General features: G+C 42.5%; 2 protein-coding genes across 2 annotated transcripts in view; one reads left to right on the plus strand and one right to left on the minus strand.

Annotated features, from left to right (window-relative positions):
- Positions 1–12,002, plus strand: part of rlf (RLF zinc finger) — a 27,257-nt gene extending 15,255 nt beyond the window's left edge. Inside the window, exons 2-8 of the mRNA XM_015348558.2 lie at positions 338–492; positions 1,196–1,277; positions 2,477–2,612; positions 3,302–3,504; positions 4,406–4,542; positions 4,929–5,070; positions 5,596–12,002. Of these exons, the coding sequence (XP_015204044.2) occupies positions 338–492; positions 1,196–1,277; positions 2,477–2,612; positions 3,302–3,504; positions 4,406–4,542; positions 4,929–5,070; positions 5,596–10,554 (5,814 nt within the window). The 3' untranslated portion in view covers positions 10,555–12,002. The remainder of the gene's footprint in view (positions 1–337; positions 493–1,195; positions 1,278–2,476; positions 2,613–3,301; positions 3,505–4,405; positions 4,543–4,928; positions 5,071–5,595) is intronic.
- A 271-nt stretch (positions 12,003–12,273) lies between these two features.
- On the minus strand, positions 12,274–15,208 carry dynlt1a (dynein light chain Tctex-type 1a). Its single transcript, XM_006631281.3, has 5 exons — positions 15,103–15,208; positions 14,595–14,636; positions 14,072–14,195; positions 13,744–13,821; positions 12,274–12,933 (listed from the first exon to the last, which is right to left on the minus strand). The coding sequence occupies exons 1-5, from the start codon at positions 15,127–15,129 to the stop codon at positions 12,863–12,865; spliced, it is 342 nt and encodes a 113-aa protein (XP_006631344.1). The 5' UTR covers positions 15,130–15,208; the 3' UTR covers positions 12,274–12,862.
- Between the last annotated feature and the right edge of the window lie 3,887 nt (positions 15,209–19,095).

Raw genomic sequence — 19,095 nt, forward strand, 5'->3', positions numbered from 1 at the left:
CCCAGGAATGAGGAGTACTGGTGCTCTTTACCTGACTCACTTTTTGTATTTCAATAATAGACACATTATCCACCGACTCTCTGTAGAGATAAGAGCAGCCATTGGTAAATAATTGTTTGCCTTTTCTGGATCCACATGCAATTGGAATTTGTCCTGATATTACAAATAGTATTTTTGCTATTTTAGGTGCTGTTTTAAGTTTGCATCTAACCTTTTGGTGTTATTGTTTTTTTTTCCCCATTGTTCGATCGTGCCATCTAATGTCTCTGCAGTCTCATTCTGCATCACTACTTCTAATAAGGTTTGTCCAGCCTTATACTGATTCCTCTCTTCCCAGGCGCTCATGCAGTATGCTGGCAGCCGGAACTCGGTGGAGCACGGCTTGCCTCTTCTCGAGGTGTATCGGCTGTCCATCCAGAGCTTCGCTGCAGTGAGGCCTCTTCTCAGCTGTGACTCTGACAGCGTGGCCTTGGTCCTGAAGAGACTGGCACTGTGAGTCATGCTGGTTATTTCTTATATTAAAGCTCTTCCTTGCATATTGCAGGAAGACCCTGAGATGCTGAAGTTCCAGAAGTGTTGCTGCAAACTTTGTCACTAAATGATTTCATTTACTGCAGCCTTGCAATTTAATGAGAAATACATCCATTACAGGTTCACATCAAGTTAGTGCATTGCTGCAATTTCATTACTGGTTTCAATTGTCAGTTTATTTGTTTGCAAGTCTTCCATTGCCAACAGTGGTAAAATACTATAGATTTTAAGCAGTTTTTTTAATGCAAACAGATTTTGAAAAGAATTTTGGTAATCATCAGACATACTTAGATTCAGTATTTGTCTGTTACATGTTAAAGCATTTTCTTAGCTAATAATAAAATACCTTATGGTACCTTTGCTCTTTCTAAAGGGAAAACAATCCTAAATCCTGTTTCTAAAAATCATTATGCATTGGTTTGATAAACCATTATGAATTTGAACATATTGCTCTAAATGTATGAATTACATATGAATTCCAAAAGTGGTAGGACATTGTCAAAATTTTCTACATTCTGCATTCCACCTCAAAAAAACAGGCGAAGAGATTGTGTTCTGTTGAAGACTTGCATTCAACACGAAGGTCAAGGTTTTAAAAAAGAGGAGCTGCATTATTATCTCTCTGATGTATTCTCACCTGTCTCTCGGTGTGTGTTTGTTCTAGGAGCTGTTTTGAACTGCTGCTTTCAGTGCCTGATAATGAAATCCCATATGATTCTTGGTTACAGTTTCACCACACTGTTCAGGTGAGGAGGGGGAAGGAAAGTTGAAAGCTGAATATGCCAGATTAAGAACGTGTCAGGATTAAGTGCCATGCTTTTGTCAGTTGGTGAAGTAGAGGGGTAGTATAAACTGAGTGCTGTTTACAGAAAAAAATTAAGGAGCTTTATACTGTAAGCAGATATCAAAAGAGAAAGAAAAAAGTCTGAGTGTGCAACCCTTAATGCAGTGCTTTTAAATGATGCATCTTTTCCAGTTCTCTATTTCCTCGTGTTTGCTGTTCTTAGAGACAGGCTGTATGGGTCAGTAATGCAAGCTCTTTGATGTGAAAGCAATATTGCGGGGGGGAGGACAAACTGTTTTCACCAGGGCTAATATTACCTTCTGTGATGCCTGTGCTGTGCTGGGGAGCGCATATATACTGTATGTGACACACCAGGGCTTTCAAGTCCAGAATTGGTGTATTCTGGTGCGCACAAGCAGAAAAAGACATAACACTTACAGGACACATTGGGCTTTGTAAAATTTAAAACTCTGGCATCTGTTCGGTTAGCCTGTCTCTGTTCCTTTCATAGGAAATGTAATAGTAATTTAATGTGAATTTCTCTTAATCTGAAATTAAATAGGAAAAAGTGTTGTTGCCTAACAGGCACACTCTGTCCAAGTTTTAGGTGGGTTTTTGACTAAGCCAAGCCAAACTTGAGTATCTCTTCATTTTTCTGGCTTGGCTGATAAGGCTGTTAATGTGACCTGATAAAGGGGTCTCTAACCTAGGTCCTGGAGAGCCCCAATCCAGCTATTCTTATACTTATAAACAAGTGTTCCTACCTAGGAAGGAGTAGGAACACTTGTTTAAGCAATATATCATTGAAACAAAGTGTTATCCAATGAAGGGGACACTGGTACTTGAATGATGAAGATTATTCATATTTTTGTTCCAAATGATCTCTAATTTACTTAAACACGCTACATGTTTAATTAATCATAGTTAATTTGTTGCAGGCCTTCAGAAATTATTAAAAAGGTACCTTTGAAACCTGCTGGACTGAGGCTTTCCAGGACAAGACCCCTGGACCAGATGTTGATTGTTCTTTAAAAATCATTTGCCAACATGTTTGATGCTGAAAAAGAAAAAAAAATGAATTGCAAAATCCTGTTTGAGCAGCAGCAATGTGATGTCAGTTTAGAGCAACTCATGGGTAGTGGCTGGGTTTGGGTTTTGCAGGTGGCCCATAATACTCTGGTGGAGTTTGGGAACACGGACCTGCAGGCTCTTCTGCGCATCACCAGTGAGGGTGGAGCATGGAAGAACGCTGTTCTTGTCAGCCTGTTCACGGCACAGCCCGTTGACCCCGAGCAAGGTGAACCAAGTCCCAAGAGCCTGCTGTGGACTTGTCCTTTACATTAGCTGTCTTGTTCTGCAAAAGATGTATATATTTCTCGTCTGTTTCAAGACCGCATTCTCTAGGACTAGAGCATTTTCATTTACCCTGATTTCACTGTATTTTCTTTGGGGGAAACAGGTAGAAAGGAATTCTTAGTGCAACAGTCAGAAATAGTCATCCTAAGACTTGCTTAAAACTGTACAGGTTTGCTTTTGTAGTTTTCATTCAGTAATGGAAGTACCTTATCACTGTTCAACTGTGTATTATTTGGAGGCATTTCCTATGTAAAAAATGAATTAAGAAGTATTTATAATCCATTGTTAATTAACAGTTAATTCAAATTAAGTGAAAAGGTCACATTTGAATTTATTTGGCATATGATTTAAACCTCCAAACATAAGCTCCAAAATGTAGGAAAGCATAATTGATTCACATAGTACATCACCATGTTTTCACTTCTTCCTACAAGTAGTGTATCCATCAGTACAGACTATTTGATTTTATTTTTTACTCACCTTAAATTCATTTTTATCTGAGTTGGTGCAGTAATTATTCCCACAGCTCTTGTACATTTAGACTTTTTTCACACTTGGTGTCCTTTTGCAGATGTCCCTGGGCATGTGGAAGATGTGCCCTTTCAGTAATGTGCTGCTCTCTTGTTTCAGTGAGTAAGTACATTGCTCTGGAGGGGGCTGCTTTCCTGGAGATGCGGATAAAACATCTGCTGAATGCAGGAGAAGTGGCCAAGGCCATGATACTGGCCAAGATTTGCTTGGAGAATGAACACATTTCAAACAAGACCAGCTTGCGTGAGATGTACATCTCCCAACTCTGCAGCATGATGCCTAGTGAGGAGGCCATTAAAGAGGTCAGTTTACAGCCTGCAGGGCATCTTGTTTTTCAGTGAATTGGTAGACAAATTGTTTTTATTAATGACTGACCACTGCTTTATAGAGTATAAATGTTGAGGAGGTTTTGGTTTTTTTTTATCCTTTTTGGGGGAAATTCCTGATCTGACTCCTTTTTAAAAAAAAATGTTTTGTTAAACTGTGGACTTTAGTTTGTAGTTTTTAAACTCTGTATTCCCGTCCCCAGATTCTGTCTGACATGGTTGTGGCATTGCAGTTCAGTGGTCTGCTGGGGATTGTAACTTTCTAGAGAACAGACAGCAGGTTGATTGCTTTTGTCCCCCCACAGATGCTCATTACAGATCTTGTCTGTATGGTGTGAGCACAGCTGTAGAGATAATTTTGCAGTCAGTAGCTGCAGTTTTATACTGCTTTGTGCAGTCTATACATGGAAAGACTTGGTAACTACACTTACAAATCAGAGATACAGAGGTTTCAATAAAATCTTTGCAATTATTTGCTGACAGCCACCTTTCCAACTGTATGTAATTTATTTTCTGATTTGTACATTTTTAAAGATTTATATTTGCTCCCCACTTAAGTGGTTTTTAAACTCACATGCTGGTAAATTAGCAAAGGTCCCCATTTATTATTTAGCTTTTTCCACATTTACAGAGCAATTGAGTTTTAATTTAGATTAGAATGTGCTGTTTCTTGTTTAAAATTAAAGAAGGTGGAAGACCAAATGTTTATGGAACTGCTGTTTTATCAAAACACCTGGAGCCAGGAAATAAAGGAGGTTCAAATTTAACACTTCCATTTCATTTTACAGTTCCTGTGTTCCAGGTATCTCAGGTTCTTTCTAAAGTCTTTCTAAAGTGCTGGATTGTTTACCACATGAAAGTGTTGTTTATATTCTAGATTTCCAGTGTGGATGGTAAAGAAGTGTTAGATATAATCTGCAATTTGGAAGCAGATGGCCAGGAAAACAATGCCTTCATCCTCTGCACGACTTATCTCACACAGCAGCTGCAGCAGGAGAACATTTATTGCTCATGGTGAGTCTCATGGTACAGATCGCTGACTCTTAAGAGAAGCCAGACTTATTGACTATTTCATTCTCAAAACTAGCTGTGTCATCATTCACTGTCCCTGTAAACAGATTCTATGTTAGTGTTAAATGTTGTGGGTTATTGGCATTCTTTTATTCTCAAAGTCATATTTTAGCATAAATATGCATGCCATTCGAAGTCCAGGAAGGCTTCTGGAGATTGTCAAACTTTTTTTTCCACTAGGTATATTTATTTCTCCAAAGTATTTTATTACACACAAACTGTTGTCATATATGGCACAATAAATCTGCAGTCCAATATTAATTTATAGTTTTGTAGAACTGTTGAGTGTTTACTTGCATATAGTTATTGATTGTTTTTTTTTTCTTTAGGGAACTAACTCTTTTTTGGAGTAAGCTGCAGAAAAGAATAGACCCCTCTTTAGATTCCTTCTTGGATCGATGTCGGCAGTTTGGTCTCATTGCCAAGACTGTGTACCATCTTCTTTTCCTGGTCAAAGTCATCCAAACAGAGGTATATCCTCTTTCTCATATGTCTTATCGTTAACTTGTCTTTATCTAAAATGTCATATGGTGCAGTTATGGGGACTTTGGTTGTTTAGTTTGTCACTGAAGGTAATTACGTCTTTTCTATTGAAAAATGTTTCTTTAATTTCTACTCAATTTTTTCTGGGTGGAACAAAGGGAAGTAATCGTTTCAGTTTGTATAAGTGCAGTCTCTTTAAGTCGGATAGGATAAGTACAGACCTGCACAAACATTTGTCAGTTGTCAGGCATTTGAAACACATGACGAACTGTTGCTTGAAAAGCAACCATCAGGGAGTCTGACAGATTGGTGTCTTTAACTTATATACAAGACATCAAAATAAACATTCAGGAATTAATGCCATCAGTGTGAGAACGTATAGCTTTCAAGGCCTTAATTTATTTTTTCTACAAAGGTAAAAAGTTCTCAGACCCGTTAGTGGGAACTGTGATGACGGAATTGAAACGGCTTGCGTTCTCTGGCTTTTGACATCTGTTGCAATTTTCTACACAGGCAGAGCAACTGGGTCTGGCTGCATCGATTGAGCTGTGTGTCAGAGCGCTGCAGATTCCACAGCAGGATGATGCAGAGACCAAGACGTCTGTCTGCAAGATGGTGGCTTGCCTTTTGCCAGATGACCTCGAGGTTCTCCGTGGTTGCCAGCTCACAGAGTTCCTCCTCAGCCGTTCACAAGAGGCCTATGATTCTCTGGAAGAGCTCTATTTGAAACCTGACCAAAAGTATGACGAGGAAAACAGTATCATCTCAAACTCCTTGCGCTGTGAGCTCCTGCTTGCCCTCAAAGCCCATTGGCCTTTTGATCCAGAATTCTGGGACTGGAAGACCCTGAAGCGACACTGTTTAAAACTCCTTGGTCTTGAACCCTCTGATGTGTCAGAGGAGGAAGAAGAAGAAGAAGAAGAAGAAGGAGAAGATCTCAGCAAGCAGGAGCAGGAAGAGATTGAGTGTGGCTCTAACGCTGTTACGACTGACCAGAGACAAGAGACTGAAGATGACCAGCAGTTGGACCAAAAGCAGGACAGACAACCTCTGAAGCAAGTAATGAAGAAAAAGAAAGAGATTGGTACTTCAGAGCGGTACCAGAGGTGGCTAAAATACAAGTTCTTTTGCCAGATATGCAAGAGAGAGGTCATTGAAGCACGTATCCTACACCACTCCAAGATGCATTTGGAAAATGGTGTTTTCACCTGTCCTGTCTGCCTCCAGAAGTTTCAGGGCAAGCAGGAGTTTATGCCACATATTACTGAGCATATTCGGATGCCAGCTAGGAAGAACACACATTCCCAGAAAAAGAAAAAGGTGAAAAAGAAGAAGGTCATAAAGCTGGAGGAGGATGTGGATGAAGAAGATATGGATGATATGGAACCAGGGGAGATCAAGTTGGATCCATCCCTGATGATGTACTACCAGTCTACAGCTGACCCTGATGTCTTGGAGCAATTACTGCAGCAGACAAAACCAAGTAAGCCAGCTGAAGATGACTACATCACTTTCAGCTACATTGATACTCATTTTGAATTGCAAGACCGTGATGTTTACCCATGTCCTGCTACAGACTGCACACGGAATTTTAAACATTTCAAATATTTAAGTGTGCACTTGAAAGCAGAGCATGCAAAGGACGATGACAACATAAAGCACTATTTGGAGATGAAGGACCGTCGGGAGAAGTGTACTTTTTGCCGCCGCCACTTCTTCACTGCCTATCATCATCGAAAGCATAGACGCGTTCACTATGGAGAGCAGCCTTACATGTGCGTGGCCATTGGCTGTGGAGCTCGCTTCAACACCACCAATGAGCTTGTTTCGCACAAGCAGGGTCATGGCTACCGCCTGAGCTACCACTGTGAGCTGAAGGGCTGCACCCTCACCTTCAGTGACCTGGGGCAACTCTATCACCATGAGGCTCAACATTTCAGGGATGCTGCCTACAGTTGCGTCCATCCTGGCTGCAAGAAGTTTTATTACTCTAAAAAGGAATTTCTCAAACACTTGGCTGTTCATGGATTGACATTCACCGAGGAGGACTTCATCGCTCAGAGAAATATGAAACGGAAACCCGTGGACCCCTTTGCGGAACTGGCTGCCGGGAACACTGCCGAAGACAAAACTGAAAGTGCGAATGAGGGAAAATCTCATTTACAAGAGGCTGTAGAGAGCATAAAAAAAGAGACGGAGTCATTGCCGTTATCTAACACCTGCACCTCCACTTCTCAACCATCAGCTAGTAAGGAGCTCACTGGAACAGTGACCAGTGTTGCTGTGTGTTTTGATGGCAAAAGGTTCACCTGTGGTTTTGAAGGCTGTGGCCGGACGTATACCCTGGCAAGAGACATCCAGAAGCATCTGAAGACTGTACACCCTGCGCAGTTCAAGCATGAGAAAAAGGGGCAAAGTTTAAAAAAACAGAGCAAGGAAAAGAGTTCAAAGCTTAAGAGTATTAAACAGCAGGGTCATCAGGATCAGAGCGCCCGCAGCCATTCAAGTTCACAGCCAATTCCGACAACTAGCCAGAAGAATTCTGTTCCTCCATCAGGAGACGTGGATAATTCCACGTCGGCTTCACCAAGCTCGTGCATTGATGATTATTTAAAGGACATATTGCTGGGATTCAGTCAACTGAGTCTGAATAACACCATCTTGCCTGGTTCAGAAGTCCCATGCAATTCAATCTCAGGGTCTTCCATTTCACAGATATCTTCACCTGCCCCTTCATGTGCTAGCTCCCCTGCCAAGGCAGTAGGGAAGAAGGTATCTTCAAAACCGCAGGCTGACCCATGTAGTGTGTCTAAAGGGCAGCCACCTACGCAGAAGTCAAAGGCCGAAGCGTCGCAATCCCCTTCTCCATCACCACAGAAGGACAAACACATAAACCAGTTCCTGGTTCAGCCCACTACGAAGCCTTTCGTCTGTGAAGTAAAAGGATGCAGCTTCAGAAGCGTCACCAGTTCTGCCCTTATGGTGCACTACCTGAAAAAGCATGGTTTTTCCAAGGAGAAAGTAAAAGAGATGGAAATCTTCAAGTCAAGCAAATTCAAGCCATTCAGGTGCCACCTTTGCCCAAGAAGTTTTAGTAAGAAGTCAGAACTGAGGGTCCACTTTATTAGCAAACACCACCTTAGCGAGAACTTGGTGGAGCAAATGAGCTGTTCCTTGAAGAGGAGAAGTGAAAGCAGCAAGAACCTAACGGCAAATGCCCCTGATCCCCCAGACAGTGGTGTTTACCTAAAGGATACCAGTCGCCCAGAAAAGAAGCAGTGTGTTAAGGTGCAGCAAAACAAAGGGGCTACAGACTGTACACAGAAGTACCAAAAGAATAAACAATGCACATGGTTGACGGAGGGCAAGTGGGAAAAGGGATCAAAGCTTGAAATCAAGCAGGAGGACAAGAACAAGAAGGTGGATGTGCAATCTCAGTCTCCTCTGGCCTTGCAGGACAATGCGGAAGAGGAGGATGAAGAGGAGGAGGTAACTCGGGAAGGAAGAGGCAGCCGGCGCTTAGTGGCAAAGAACAACCTTTGTTACATTCTAACCAAATACCATAAGCCTTTCCACTGTGTGCACAAGGGCTGTAGCTCAGCCTTCACCAACCAGAATGGACTGATTCGCCACCTCCAGTCAGTGCACCGCTACAACCGGTCTCAGCTGTGTCTGGAAGGGGACATGCAGCAAGGAGGAGGAGCCAGGAAGGACTTGGTAAAACCCAGGAGGTTTCTGTGCAAGCATAAGGGCTGTGGAAAACATTTTCACAGTTCATCTGGCCTAGCACGACACTACCGTGAGTTTCACCGACTAAATCGAGAAACCCAGGATTCAACAACTCCTGCTTCAGAAGACCCCATACCTAGATTTAGCTGCACTTACAATGATTGCACGGCCAGTTACCATCTCTACAGCAGCTTGCTCCGGCACCTTCGTCACATACACCGAGACCACGGCCCACAGAAAACCGCACCATGCCAGCTGCGCTGTTCATTTGAGGGTTGCACTCGTGTGTTTTCCCAGCACTCTAGTTACAAGCAGCATGTTTTCTACAGTCATTGGGACTACTATAACTCGTTTGTCCTGAGGCTTCAGAATGACGAGAAGGACAAGTCTGCCAGTGGATGCCAAAAAAAGCTAATCATTGCTGGCACCCAGCCACTGCCACGTAAAACAAGCCCCACACCCAGGCTACCTCTTAGGCAATCTTTGAGAAATACCTCAAGGTCTCAAGACACCCCCAAGGAACAAACTGTAAAAAAGGAGAGCTCATCAAGAAGGGATCGTAACCTGGTCTTCCGAACCCCTGAAGAGGCCTTGCAGATGTGCCAAGATCGTTGTTTTGCAGTTGCTTACCCTTGCATGTTACAGGATTGTGATTCTGTAGTCACTTTGGAGAAGAGCTTGCGTCGGCACTATGTTCGCTGCCACCGGCTGTCCTCTACCTATGTGAAATTGAATTATGAGAAGCTGGTGAACAATGCAGAGAAGCTGGAGGAACTGATTCAGAAGAAATCTGCGCTTTCTACTCATTCAGAGGTAGATAGAGCCCCTAATGGGGTATTGAAGGTAGAGTACCAAGCAGAGCCAGAAAACCATGTGGGTCCAAAGCTTCCTATGAGCCTGCACTCTATCAAAACAGACCCACTGGATGGGCAGGACCCTATGGGGTTTGGTGAGGAGAGCTCTGAAAATAACCTCTTGGTTGACGCTGATGACTTGCTGTATGGAGAGGCTTTAAAAAATGGACACAGTGACCGAAGGGAGAGGACCCTCAAGAACAGTCATGAGGAGAAACCTAAATTGCTTGCCACACCCCCTTCCTCGCTCCGATTCACAATAGACGAAGGTTTCCTAGATTATTCCGGTAAAGGAGGTGGCAAAGGATTGGGACCCTTAAACAATCCCTCCCGGCAACCTCTGAAACGCAAGAATGAACTGGAGGAGCCGCTTCCAGGTCCCAAAGACATTCAACAGAGCCGCCTTCCCCACAGCCCCACCTCCAGGACGTTCGATCTGACGGCTTACAAGCCCATGGGGTTTGAGTCGTCCTTCCTCAAGTTCATCCAGGAGAGCGAGGACAAAGAAGATGAGTTTGAGGAGAGTGGCCCGTGGGACTCGCGCCACCCGGAGCCTCAGGTTGTGCCCAGGCGCCGGGACCTGCATCGTCGGAGCTGCTCTGTGAAAGAGAACAGCCAAAGTGGCCTTGCGCTTGCCCGTACCCGAAATTGCTCGCTTCATGGTAAACTGTCAGCCTTCAAACCACGGCTTTCTGCGGGAGAGTCCGCTACAGTGAAAAATTTGAGGTCTATTTTAGACAAAGCACTGACAGACTGTGGGGACCTGGCCATCAAACAGCTTCATTACCTCAAGCCCGTGGTGGTGCTGGAAAGGTCCAAGTTCTCAACCTCTTTGTTAGATCTCTTCCCAACTAAAAAGACTGATCAGCTTCGCCTTGGAAGTTCTTAAAATTTACAAACTCATAGTGTGTTGTGTACCGAACTTAATGACTGTTTCAGTATTTTTTATTTTTTGTATTAAATAATAATTGCCAAAACTGTAAAAGAACAGTTCCCTTAAGTGGGATCAAATTCAATTGGGGGTAAAAAAGGTATAACCAGTGGTTTCATAGAAATGTAACAATGCATATCTGCATTTCCCATCGTTTTTTCAAAATCAATCCCAATAAAAAATTAATTTCAATGGTGCTAAATTATACTAATTATACCCTTTTGAGAAAGTTTTGCATGGTTGTATACATAAACTCTTTCTTTACTGGGGTGGGGCCGAGTTTTATATTGTCGATTAAGTGAAAGACTTGAATGTGCACTTCAGAAGGGGTGCTCCTTGTAATATAATGTACACTACAGTGGGTTTTCTATGTTTTGGGTTTTTTTGGTTTAAATAAATACCAAATAAATTACACTTTTTTTGTCTTCACACTGTACAAGGACATCAGCTGCAGAGTTGCAAGTAATTTTAGTGACCCGTTTTTGTACAGAAGCATTTAGATGGGAAATAGTTTATAAGCAAAAGGAGGCCATTCTGCCCATCTAACTTGTTTGGTTGCTTGTAACCAGTTGGATCTGAGGATCTTGGCTGGCTGGGGTAGGTTGCCTCATATCTTTACAAATCTTTGTGTAAAGTTCTCAGTTCTAATGCACTTGCACTTAGGTTTATCTGTGTAATCTGGTGTGTGATATATCATTAATGAAGTGATTTATTAATTGCTAGTTGTTCAGTTTTTTAATTCTTTTCAGACAATGCATCTGCCTATACATGGCATACATTTACTCATCATTAGCCACAATGCAGGCCCCAGAAATTGTAAGTTCTGTGCTGAAAATTGACTAGCTTTATGCAACCCCAGGACAGAAGCACTTAAAAGTTTATCTCCCACAGCCCAAAGTTTAGAAATGTCATTAAAATAATTTCAGACGGTTCCTAATTAAAACGGGGAATTCTTTAACCAAGATCCTGCCAGTATAGTCCCACATACAGTACTTACAAGAGATCAATCATGCTTTTTATCATGTGAAGGTTATTTTCTTGGAACCTCAAATTAAGGATTGTAATCCATTAAAGTGAAAGATATTTAGACAGAAACATTAGTTTTTCCTTACCATGCTGGAACATGCATATTAGCTGCAAAAGTTGGCATCAGTGACAAGGTAATACTGCTGAAGGAGCCTCTAGAAATTCAAAACCTACAGTGGATGCTATTGGATGAATTTCTGCCTTATTGTAAACTTGGATTTGTTTTAAAATCAGGTTTAATAAATTACCAAGATACACTATAAAACTGCCAGCCATTCTGTTGTATTAATGATGAGACTGATTAAGATGGCATTTGGACAAAGGAATTCCCATTAAAGAAAACTTTTATTTCACTAAAAATAAAACTTTGTCTCCCTAAAGTGGAAGTTTTATTTCTTCTGAAGGTGCTGTGAGATTTCAAAGATTATTCTTAATTTTGAACTGCTAGCAGTTGTTGGCCTTTTACTGTTTGTTAACAATAATACTTATTTGAAACCTGCTCAGTCTGAATTAATTTTAGCTGAATATAATGAAAGAAGTTGATAACTTCTGCAGTCCACCCACAGAGCTCTGGCTTTGTAGTATTTGAAAATTATTTTAACAAGTATGTGCACTGCAAACATATTTACAAAAGTGAATATTCGAAAACAATTTAAAAGTGTATTGAAATGAATTTATTTAAATGAAGCCTACATTGCAAATTACATTCATACAGTCAATAAACCATCAGTTTCTCATTGATGTACATATAGGCCTTTCCAGCTGACTGATACCTCACATGAGATAACCAAGTATTCTAGATTAACCAGTTAATATGGTATTTGTCTAGTCTTGTTTCTTTTGGTAGTTAAAGCAACAGCCACTGGTAGGCATCTTTCATACTTCATTTTTGAGTAAGGTTAAATGTACATTTGCTGTTATTAGTCATGGTATCCAATCACAGCGGTATGATCTGACAGATCTGTTCTTCTACACTAATATTGATTAAGGGTTAAAAGCTACAGATCAGATTTAAATAGACAGACATGTTTTTTTACTTTTGTCTATTTTTATCTAAGTGTGAACAGGAAGCAAAAGAAAATGATGTTACTGAAAATGGTTAAATGAGGTGAAGTATGACTACACCAATTGCTTTGGGAGCCAGGAGGCGAATTCATAAAAAAACAGAATTCACCCAAAGTGAGAGGTTGAGTATCTGAAACTTGGTTCAGCTCTGCAGACATGGAGCAGCTTCAAGCTCCTAAATTGCCAGTCCAAAAACACTGACGATGCAGTACATTGTTTTATTCTCCCATCTAACAGTACAGCTTCCTGCAAGGACAAAAAATAAAATCAGCAACTCCATCGTCCACAAGTTTTAATATCTACTGTAAACCTCATTGATTGTTCCTTGCACTTTTGGAATTGCTTATCTGGTACCTGGAACAGGTTTATGTTAACTTTCATAAAGTAGAAGTCCTATGAAATCTACTGCCTATCATTAATATCCAAAGCAATATGTGAGTGAGATGTATATCTGACCTCCCACCTTGACTTCTAGAAAAAGGAAGATGTTTTCTATCCTCTTCTAAAATGCTATGCTGTAGATGCCTGTACATCCTGTTACCATGTTGTAGAACCTCTGTCGTTTTTGACATAGCCCTTGACCAAGCTTTTAGGTACAGCATTGCAGGCTAAAGGTGGTATATACAGGTACTGCATTTATGCTTAATTCTTTCACCAGTGCATAAGCAGTTAAATATTTTATATCCATCTACATTTTGGAAATAGTAATGGTGTTAGACTTGGAAAAGTATGTGTCATATTATGAATAGTCACATTTATGGTGAGATGGGTGAGGTTTAGGCAGTAAACTGGCGATGCTCTTTCTGTAGTGTGCCAAGACAATCAGCACGAATACAATACTACCCCCTTGTGGCTGTGCAACCATTTCTAGGATCTGCTTCGTGAAATCTGTTTCTGGTCATAAGCACTATGAAGTTCCACAATGTGCAGTTAATTCTCTCTAAACCCACGCTGAAGGACCATGCATTGACTCTCTTTAGAAGGAATCTGAACTCGAGAAAACGCAGTTGCATGCTCGTCTCTGAAAAGGGCAGGCGAAGTGCCGCTTGTTCTTACCATCCACCGTGTTGTCCCAAAAACAAGAGCTGGCGGTGTGGAGACCTGCCCCGTTCTTCTGCAGTATGATGCAGGTCACTAAGAAAGACACAAAAGGACACCAACATCGCTAGCAATCTGGGATTTCTTCGGGCCTTTGTTCAACATTAGCTGGTGTGAGACTTCGTTTGACACGCAAAAGCGGTCAATCAAAATGTAATAAAAGAAAACCTTAAATGTTCCGTCGATTCATATTTTGCAAAGCGGCGTAAACGTTACTGTAATTCTGCTACAACCACTACCGTGCAAATATTGGTAGCAGCGATGGGGTGCGCGGAACAAGACCCACCGATGTACTTGAAAGGTTTGCCGAGCTTGGTGAGCTGATTGAGGCTGCTCTCCACGACGCTGGAGGTCCACTGGTTGACCCTGTTGTGCTGGTAAGCACTGCCGCCGATCGTGCTCTCTACGGCCTGGGATCACCAGGAAAAAACTTTATGGCATTTGCCCAAGATACATGCCGCGACAGAGGTGGAAAAAGCACCTCCGTGTCATTCGGAAAAGCAAAACCATACCCCACCGCCGAATCGCCGTTATGTCACCGTCAATCTGACGCTGGTGTATGGTGAGGGAATGTTTTACACATCTGACCGGCTCGAGTAAATACAGTGCAAAGGAATACATGCCATTCATGCTTGAATTAATTGATTACACGCTTCTTCATACTTTTTTTCTGTCCTATTATGACGACAGAATATTAAGCATTTTCTATGACAGCTATTCTGGTTACAGTGTTATCGTCTTTTAGAATAAGGAGAGTTCGAAAGGAATCAAGTAGTATCTTGTTTGGATATCGTATAGCGAGTACTTACATCTTTGATGATCGTGCTGACATCATCAACAACGAATGCAGTCTGTTGGGAAAGGCGCAGGTTTCAATGAAATGTTCAAAACGCTAGCGATTTCTATCGTGTTTCGCTGGCATACTCTGATTTTTACACACTCGGCAAAGATGACTGCGAAGTCTTTGGGTTGTTGGAGTTCATACAAATCATCTGAGTTTCGGGTTTGGAAACATTTAAATACACGTGTACGTATAAAACATCCCGTACATTATTTTTAAACATCTTAGACTCCCTGATTGATCATGTATATATAGGTCGTAATAGGTGAGTTACATCTCTATGCGGTACATTACAAGAAATCGGTAAGAAACAACGGGGCACACAAACTAAAAGTAACGAGAAAAGGAAAAGCAAATAGTGCCAGGTAATGCAAGTCGGAAATAAGGCGCAGGACTGCAATACAAAACCCTTGCACCCCCTACAAAGTATTCTGTTCCATTAATACAAGTTGGAATATAAATTATTAATACATTACCTCTTCGGTAGACTGATATTCGTCCATTTTGCAGCTGAGTTGATGCACAACACTTCACCGTTGCTTGGCAACCGCGTGCAAACAATGGCAGGGGCTTTTGAGAGCCCTTGAGCTGGAAGTGTGGCGTCACAGGGGAGACTGTTTTACGTCATCCATTTCGCTGTGACGGTGCAGGACCTGCGTCGGCTTGGTGGGCGACTTCATCGACTGTAACTTTGTGTTAGTGTTAATGATGTGCCTTTACGGCAGGAGCCCGCTTCAATGGCGTCGCGTTCAGAATCCGTGGAGGGGTCCGTGTGGTCGAGGGTGCGCACTGCGCTGAGGGAGACCCCAGCGCCCCACCCCTGTAACACCCAAGTGCGTGGGGAGTCTCACCCCACGCCTTGCGCTTCTGATGTCATCATTCTTCCCTCAGCTATCCTGCTGCTGGTGGCCCTTGTTTTTCTTTGCTTTGCCTTTTGGGGTCACTTGCAGTCTATGCTACAGGTGAGTTCTGTGCTAATTGTGATCAGCCACAAATGCGTTTGCTTTGACTCGGATCGGTGCAGAGATGTTTTATAGTTTGGTCCCAGAGTTGGCTGATTTGAAATCAACTCGATTTCAATAATTTCGTGTTTCCCTGAAAACGTTTTCCTACTCTTTTATGTTGTTTCTCGAGGGAAATAGACCCATTTAGAAAAACACCGTTTTAGCACTTCATTTTACTTATGAATCTACTTAATGCTCTGAAAAGGAGAGAGGCAGGTTTGAATTGAATTGGTACAGCTGATCCAGCTCCTTGAAGTTGCCCCCTTACAGACAGCACAAACGATTAAACCCACCTCATTCGTTAGTGCTGCGTTTGTGCCGGTTTATGCCGTTGAAAGTAGCGTTTGTGTTTTTCCGGTGATCACGTGACCATGCACGTGACTTTGACCTCCAGTGACCCCGTCTTCCGAGTTCAAGCGCTCTGTTACAGTTCCTACCTTTAACATTTTAAAGACAATCAATATCCATAAACGTATGAGCCTCCTTAGATGTGAATAATACTAAGACATGATGCATACCAACAAGTTAACCATCTATGACATAAACCTGTGGTCGTAATGTATATAAGATCACCGTGATTGTAAGATCTATGGTTTTTATTTTTTAAGGCACGTTTTCCTTTCTTTCCCTACCGTGACACGCTGTTGCCAAACGCGTAACTGTGGGATACCATATCATATCGCAATATACAGACTTCATGTCGTGACATGGGGTGGGGGAATTTTTGTCGGGGGTATGTCATATCACGATATACAGACTTCATGTCGCAACATGGACGTGGCAGTTTTGGTCATATCGCGATATATGGGCTTTCATGTCGCGACATGGGGTGGGGGCATTTTGGTCGGGGTATGTCATATCGCGATATATGGACTTCATGTCGCGACATGGGCGTGGCAGTTTTGGTCATATCGCGATATATGGGCTTTCATGTCGCGACATGGGGTGGGGGCATTTTTGTCGGGTAATGTCATATCGCGATATATGGACTTCATGTCGCGACATGGGCGTGGCAGTTTTGGTCATATCGCGATATATGGACTCCATGTCGGGACATGGGGGCGGGGGCATTTTGTCGGTTATGTCATATTGCGATATATGGACATAATGTCGCTACAGTGGCGCCATGATAGTGATGCACCAGTGGAAATGGATATCGCGATGTGATCGTGATGCGCGCACTCCTATCGTGACATGCTATCGGAGTCGTGACCGCGCTGTGGATGCCATGACATTCTTTGTCTGCTATTCAGTTTTCACCTCAGTGCGACTTCTCTTAGATTGATCAGTAATTGGAAACCAAAGGATGTGTTACTGTGTGTCCAGCGTGCTCATTCAGCTCACACAGTACACACGGAACTTCCGCTGTGGCGCTTTACCCAATCAGAGTGTCGATTCTCACTTTTCACCCAATCGCGGCCCGACCTGTTCGGGGATTTAGCCAATCACGGGTCTGAGAGCTGTTCAAGCCAGCAGCGTCAGGTGGATCAGCTTGTTTACTGTAAATGAGAATCTAGTTTTAAAATGCTTTACTTATTTGCAAAATAACTAAATCGGCTTATTTTTTAACGTCTTTATTGATTCACAATGTCCTGTACTCTTCGAAATAAATACATTTTTATTTGTAATATAACTGTCTCCGCTGCTTTCTGTAATGAATACATGGTATTTGAACAATTTTAATCGTATATTTAAGGTAGGGGAAAACACCTTCTGCTTTGTACTTGTACTTAAAAATGAATAGAAATGTTAAGTCTATGATCATTATATAATTATGCTCGTGCTTTCAATTTTGTTTTTTTATTGTTAAATTATATCGATCTTGAAACGAATACCTAAAAATGTGAATATGGGCTCTCGTGTTGTACCAGCTGTAATTTGCAAACCGGTGTCTCTTCACCAATGAAAGGAGTACACAAGCAACACATTTCGAGAACATGGTTAAAAATGAAAAGAAAACACCTAACCCAATAAACTAACATAGTAACTCCTCAAATGTAAGACTTTATTCGAGTAAAGGCTGCAAAGTCTGGGGTGAACTGATCAAAAGATCACAACTGAAATATCTGGTGGTCGTGACTTTGCTGTTTTGTAAAGACGTCACATAGTGACAGTCACAACCAAGAAAAGAAGGCGCTATATTGAAATATATTGAAACATCCACCCCACCTGACCAGACATACTTTGAAAACAAATTGCCCCCATTGTTTTCATCACAATCAGGAGTTCAAGTACAGAGTTTGTTGGTACCTGTAAACTTCCTTGTAGATAGTCACGTGATTACCCGAAAGAAGCAAGGCGCTATATCTCGGAAACTAAAGCACCGGCACAAACGCTACTTACAGCGACACAAACCGGTACAAACGCAGCACTAAGGATTGCGGTGAGTTTCGTCGTTTGCGCTGTTCGACGGGCGGGTGGGCAACTTCGTGGAGCAGGACAAGCAAACATGTCTGGGTCATGACATTGCAGACTGCAGAAGACTCGACTTCACCTGAGGATCTAACACAGGCGCCCATACCCGTGTCTTCAGAGGTTACGCTTTTAACGGCGTAAGAGTATTAAAGTGACGGGATTTGGAATTGGAGCTACAACTATAGTATAGGTTTAAATCATAGAAAATCATCTTTTAAAATATTTTTTTAAATAGTTCTTCATTGCGTATTGGCATGTCCCGACAGCCACATTCCATTAATTCACTGATGTGTAGCCTCAAGACAGTAAACTGTTAAAAAATGTTTTATGAGCAGTTGTGTATTGTCTTTGCAAAGCCACAGTCGTAGTGTCACATATATATGAAATAAAATGTGAAAGCTTTGAAGGATTTTAGTTCAGATGTATGTGTATGGGGGCAGTATTGTGGACCGGCGGTTTCGCTCTTTCCGAGTTGGAAATTCAAATCCCATGCGGGTCTGCCGTTGTACCTTTGAGCAAAGTACTACACTCAAATTATTCGTTTATAATACCCACCTGTATAAACTGTCATTTACAATTACGATGGCCTGAATGTGCGTCGCTCTGGATAAAGGCGTCAGCCACATTTAAGCTCATCGGCGGCATGCTTTTGCAGAAAGCGCGGACTGAGCTGCGAGGATGGCGGGATGCGCGCAGAGACCCTGTCCTCCTGCCCCAGGGTCCCGACTTGACCCGGAGAGGCCCAGGCCGGGACTGGAAGGATTCTCCGGCCCGGGAGATGTGGAAACTGCACGGCCAGCTCCTGACAAAGGTCGGGCGCCTGGGGCGCAGGACGCGCGCCCTGGAGAGCGCGTTCCAGCACCGCGGCACCGAGCCCGCGGGCCCGCGCCGGGCTCGGAGTTGCAGCCCCGGCTCGCTCCCTCTCAGCGCGCACTCGACGAGCTCTGGAGATTGGGAAACTGCCTAGCTGACCAACCCACGGGCGCGCAGGATTACTTATTAACATCATTAGAGAGCGAGCAGTCATTACCACCACAATTCCGTGAGAAG

This window comes from Lepisosteus oculatus, chromosome 11 (assembly GCF_040954835.1).
Source record: "Lepisosteus oculatus isolate fLepOcu1 chromosome 11, fLepOcu1.hap2, whole genome shotgun sequence".
NCBI classification, from domain to species: Eukaryota; Metazoa; Chordata; class Actinopteri; order Semionotiformes; family Lepisosteidae; genus Lepisosteus; species Lepisosteus oculatus.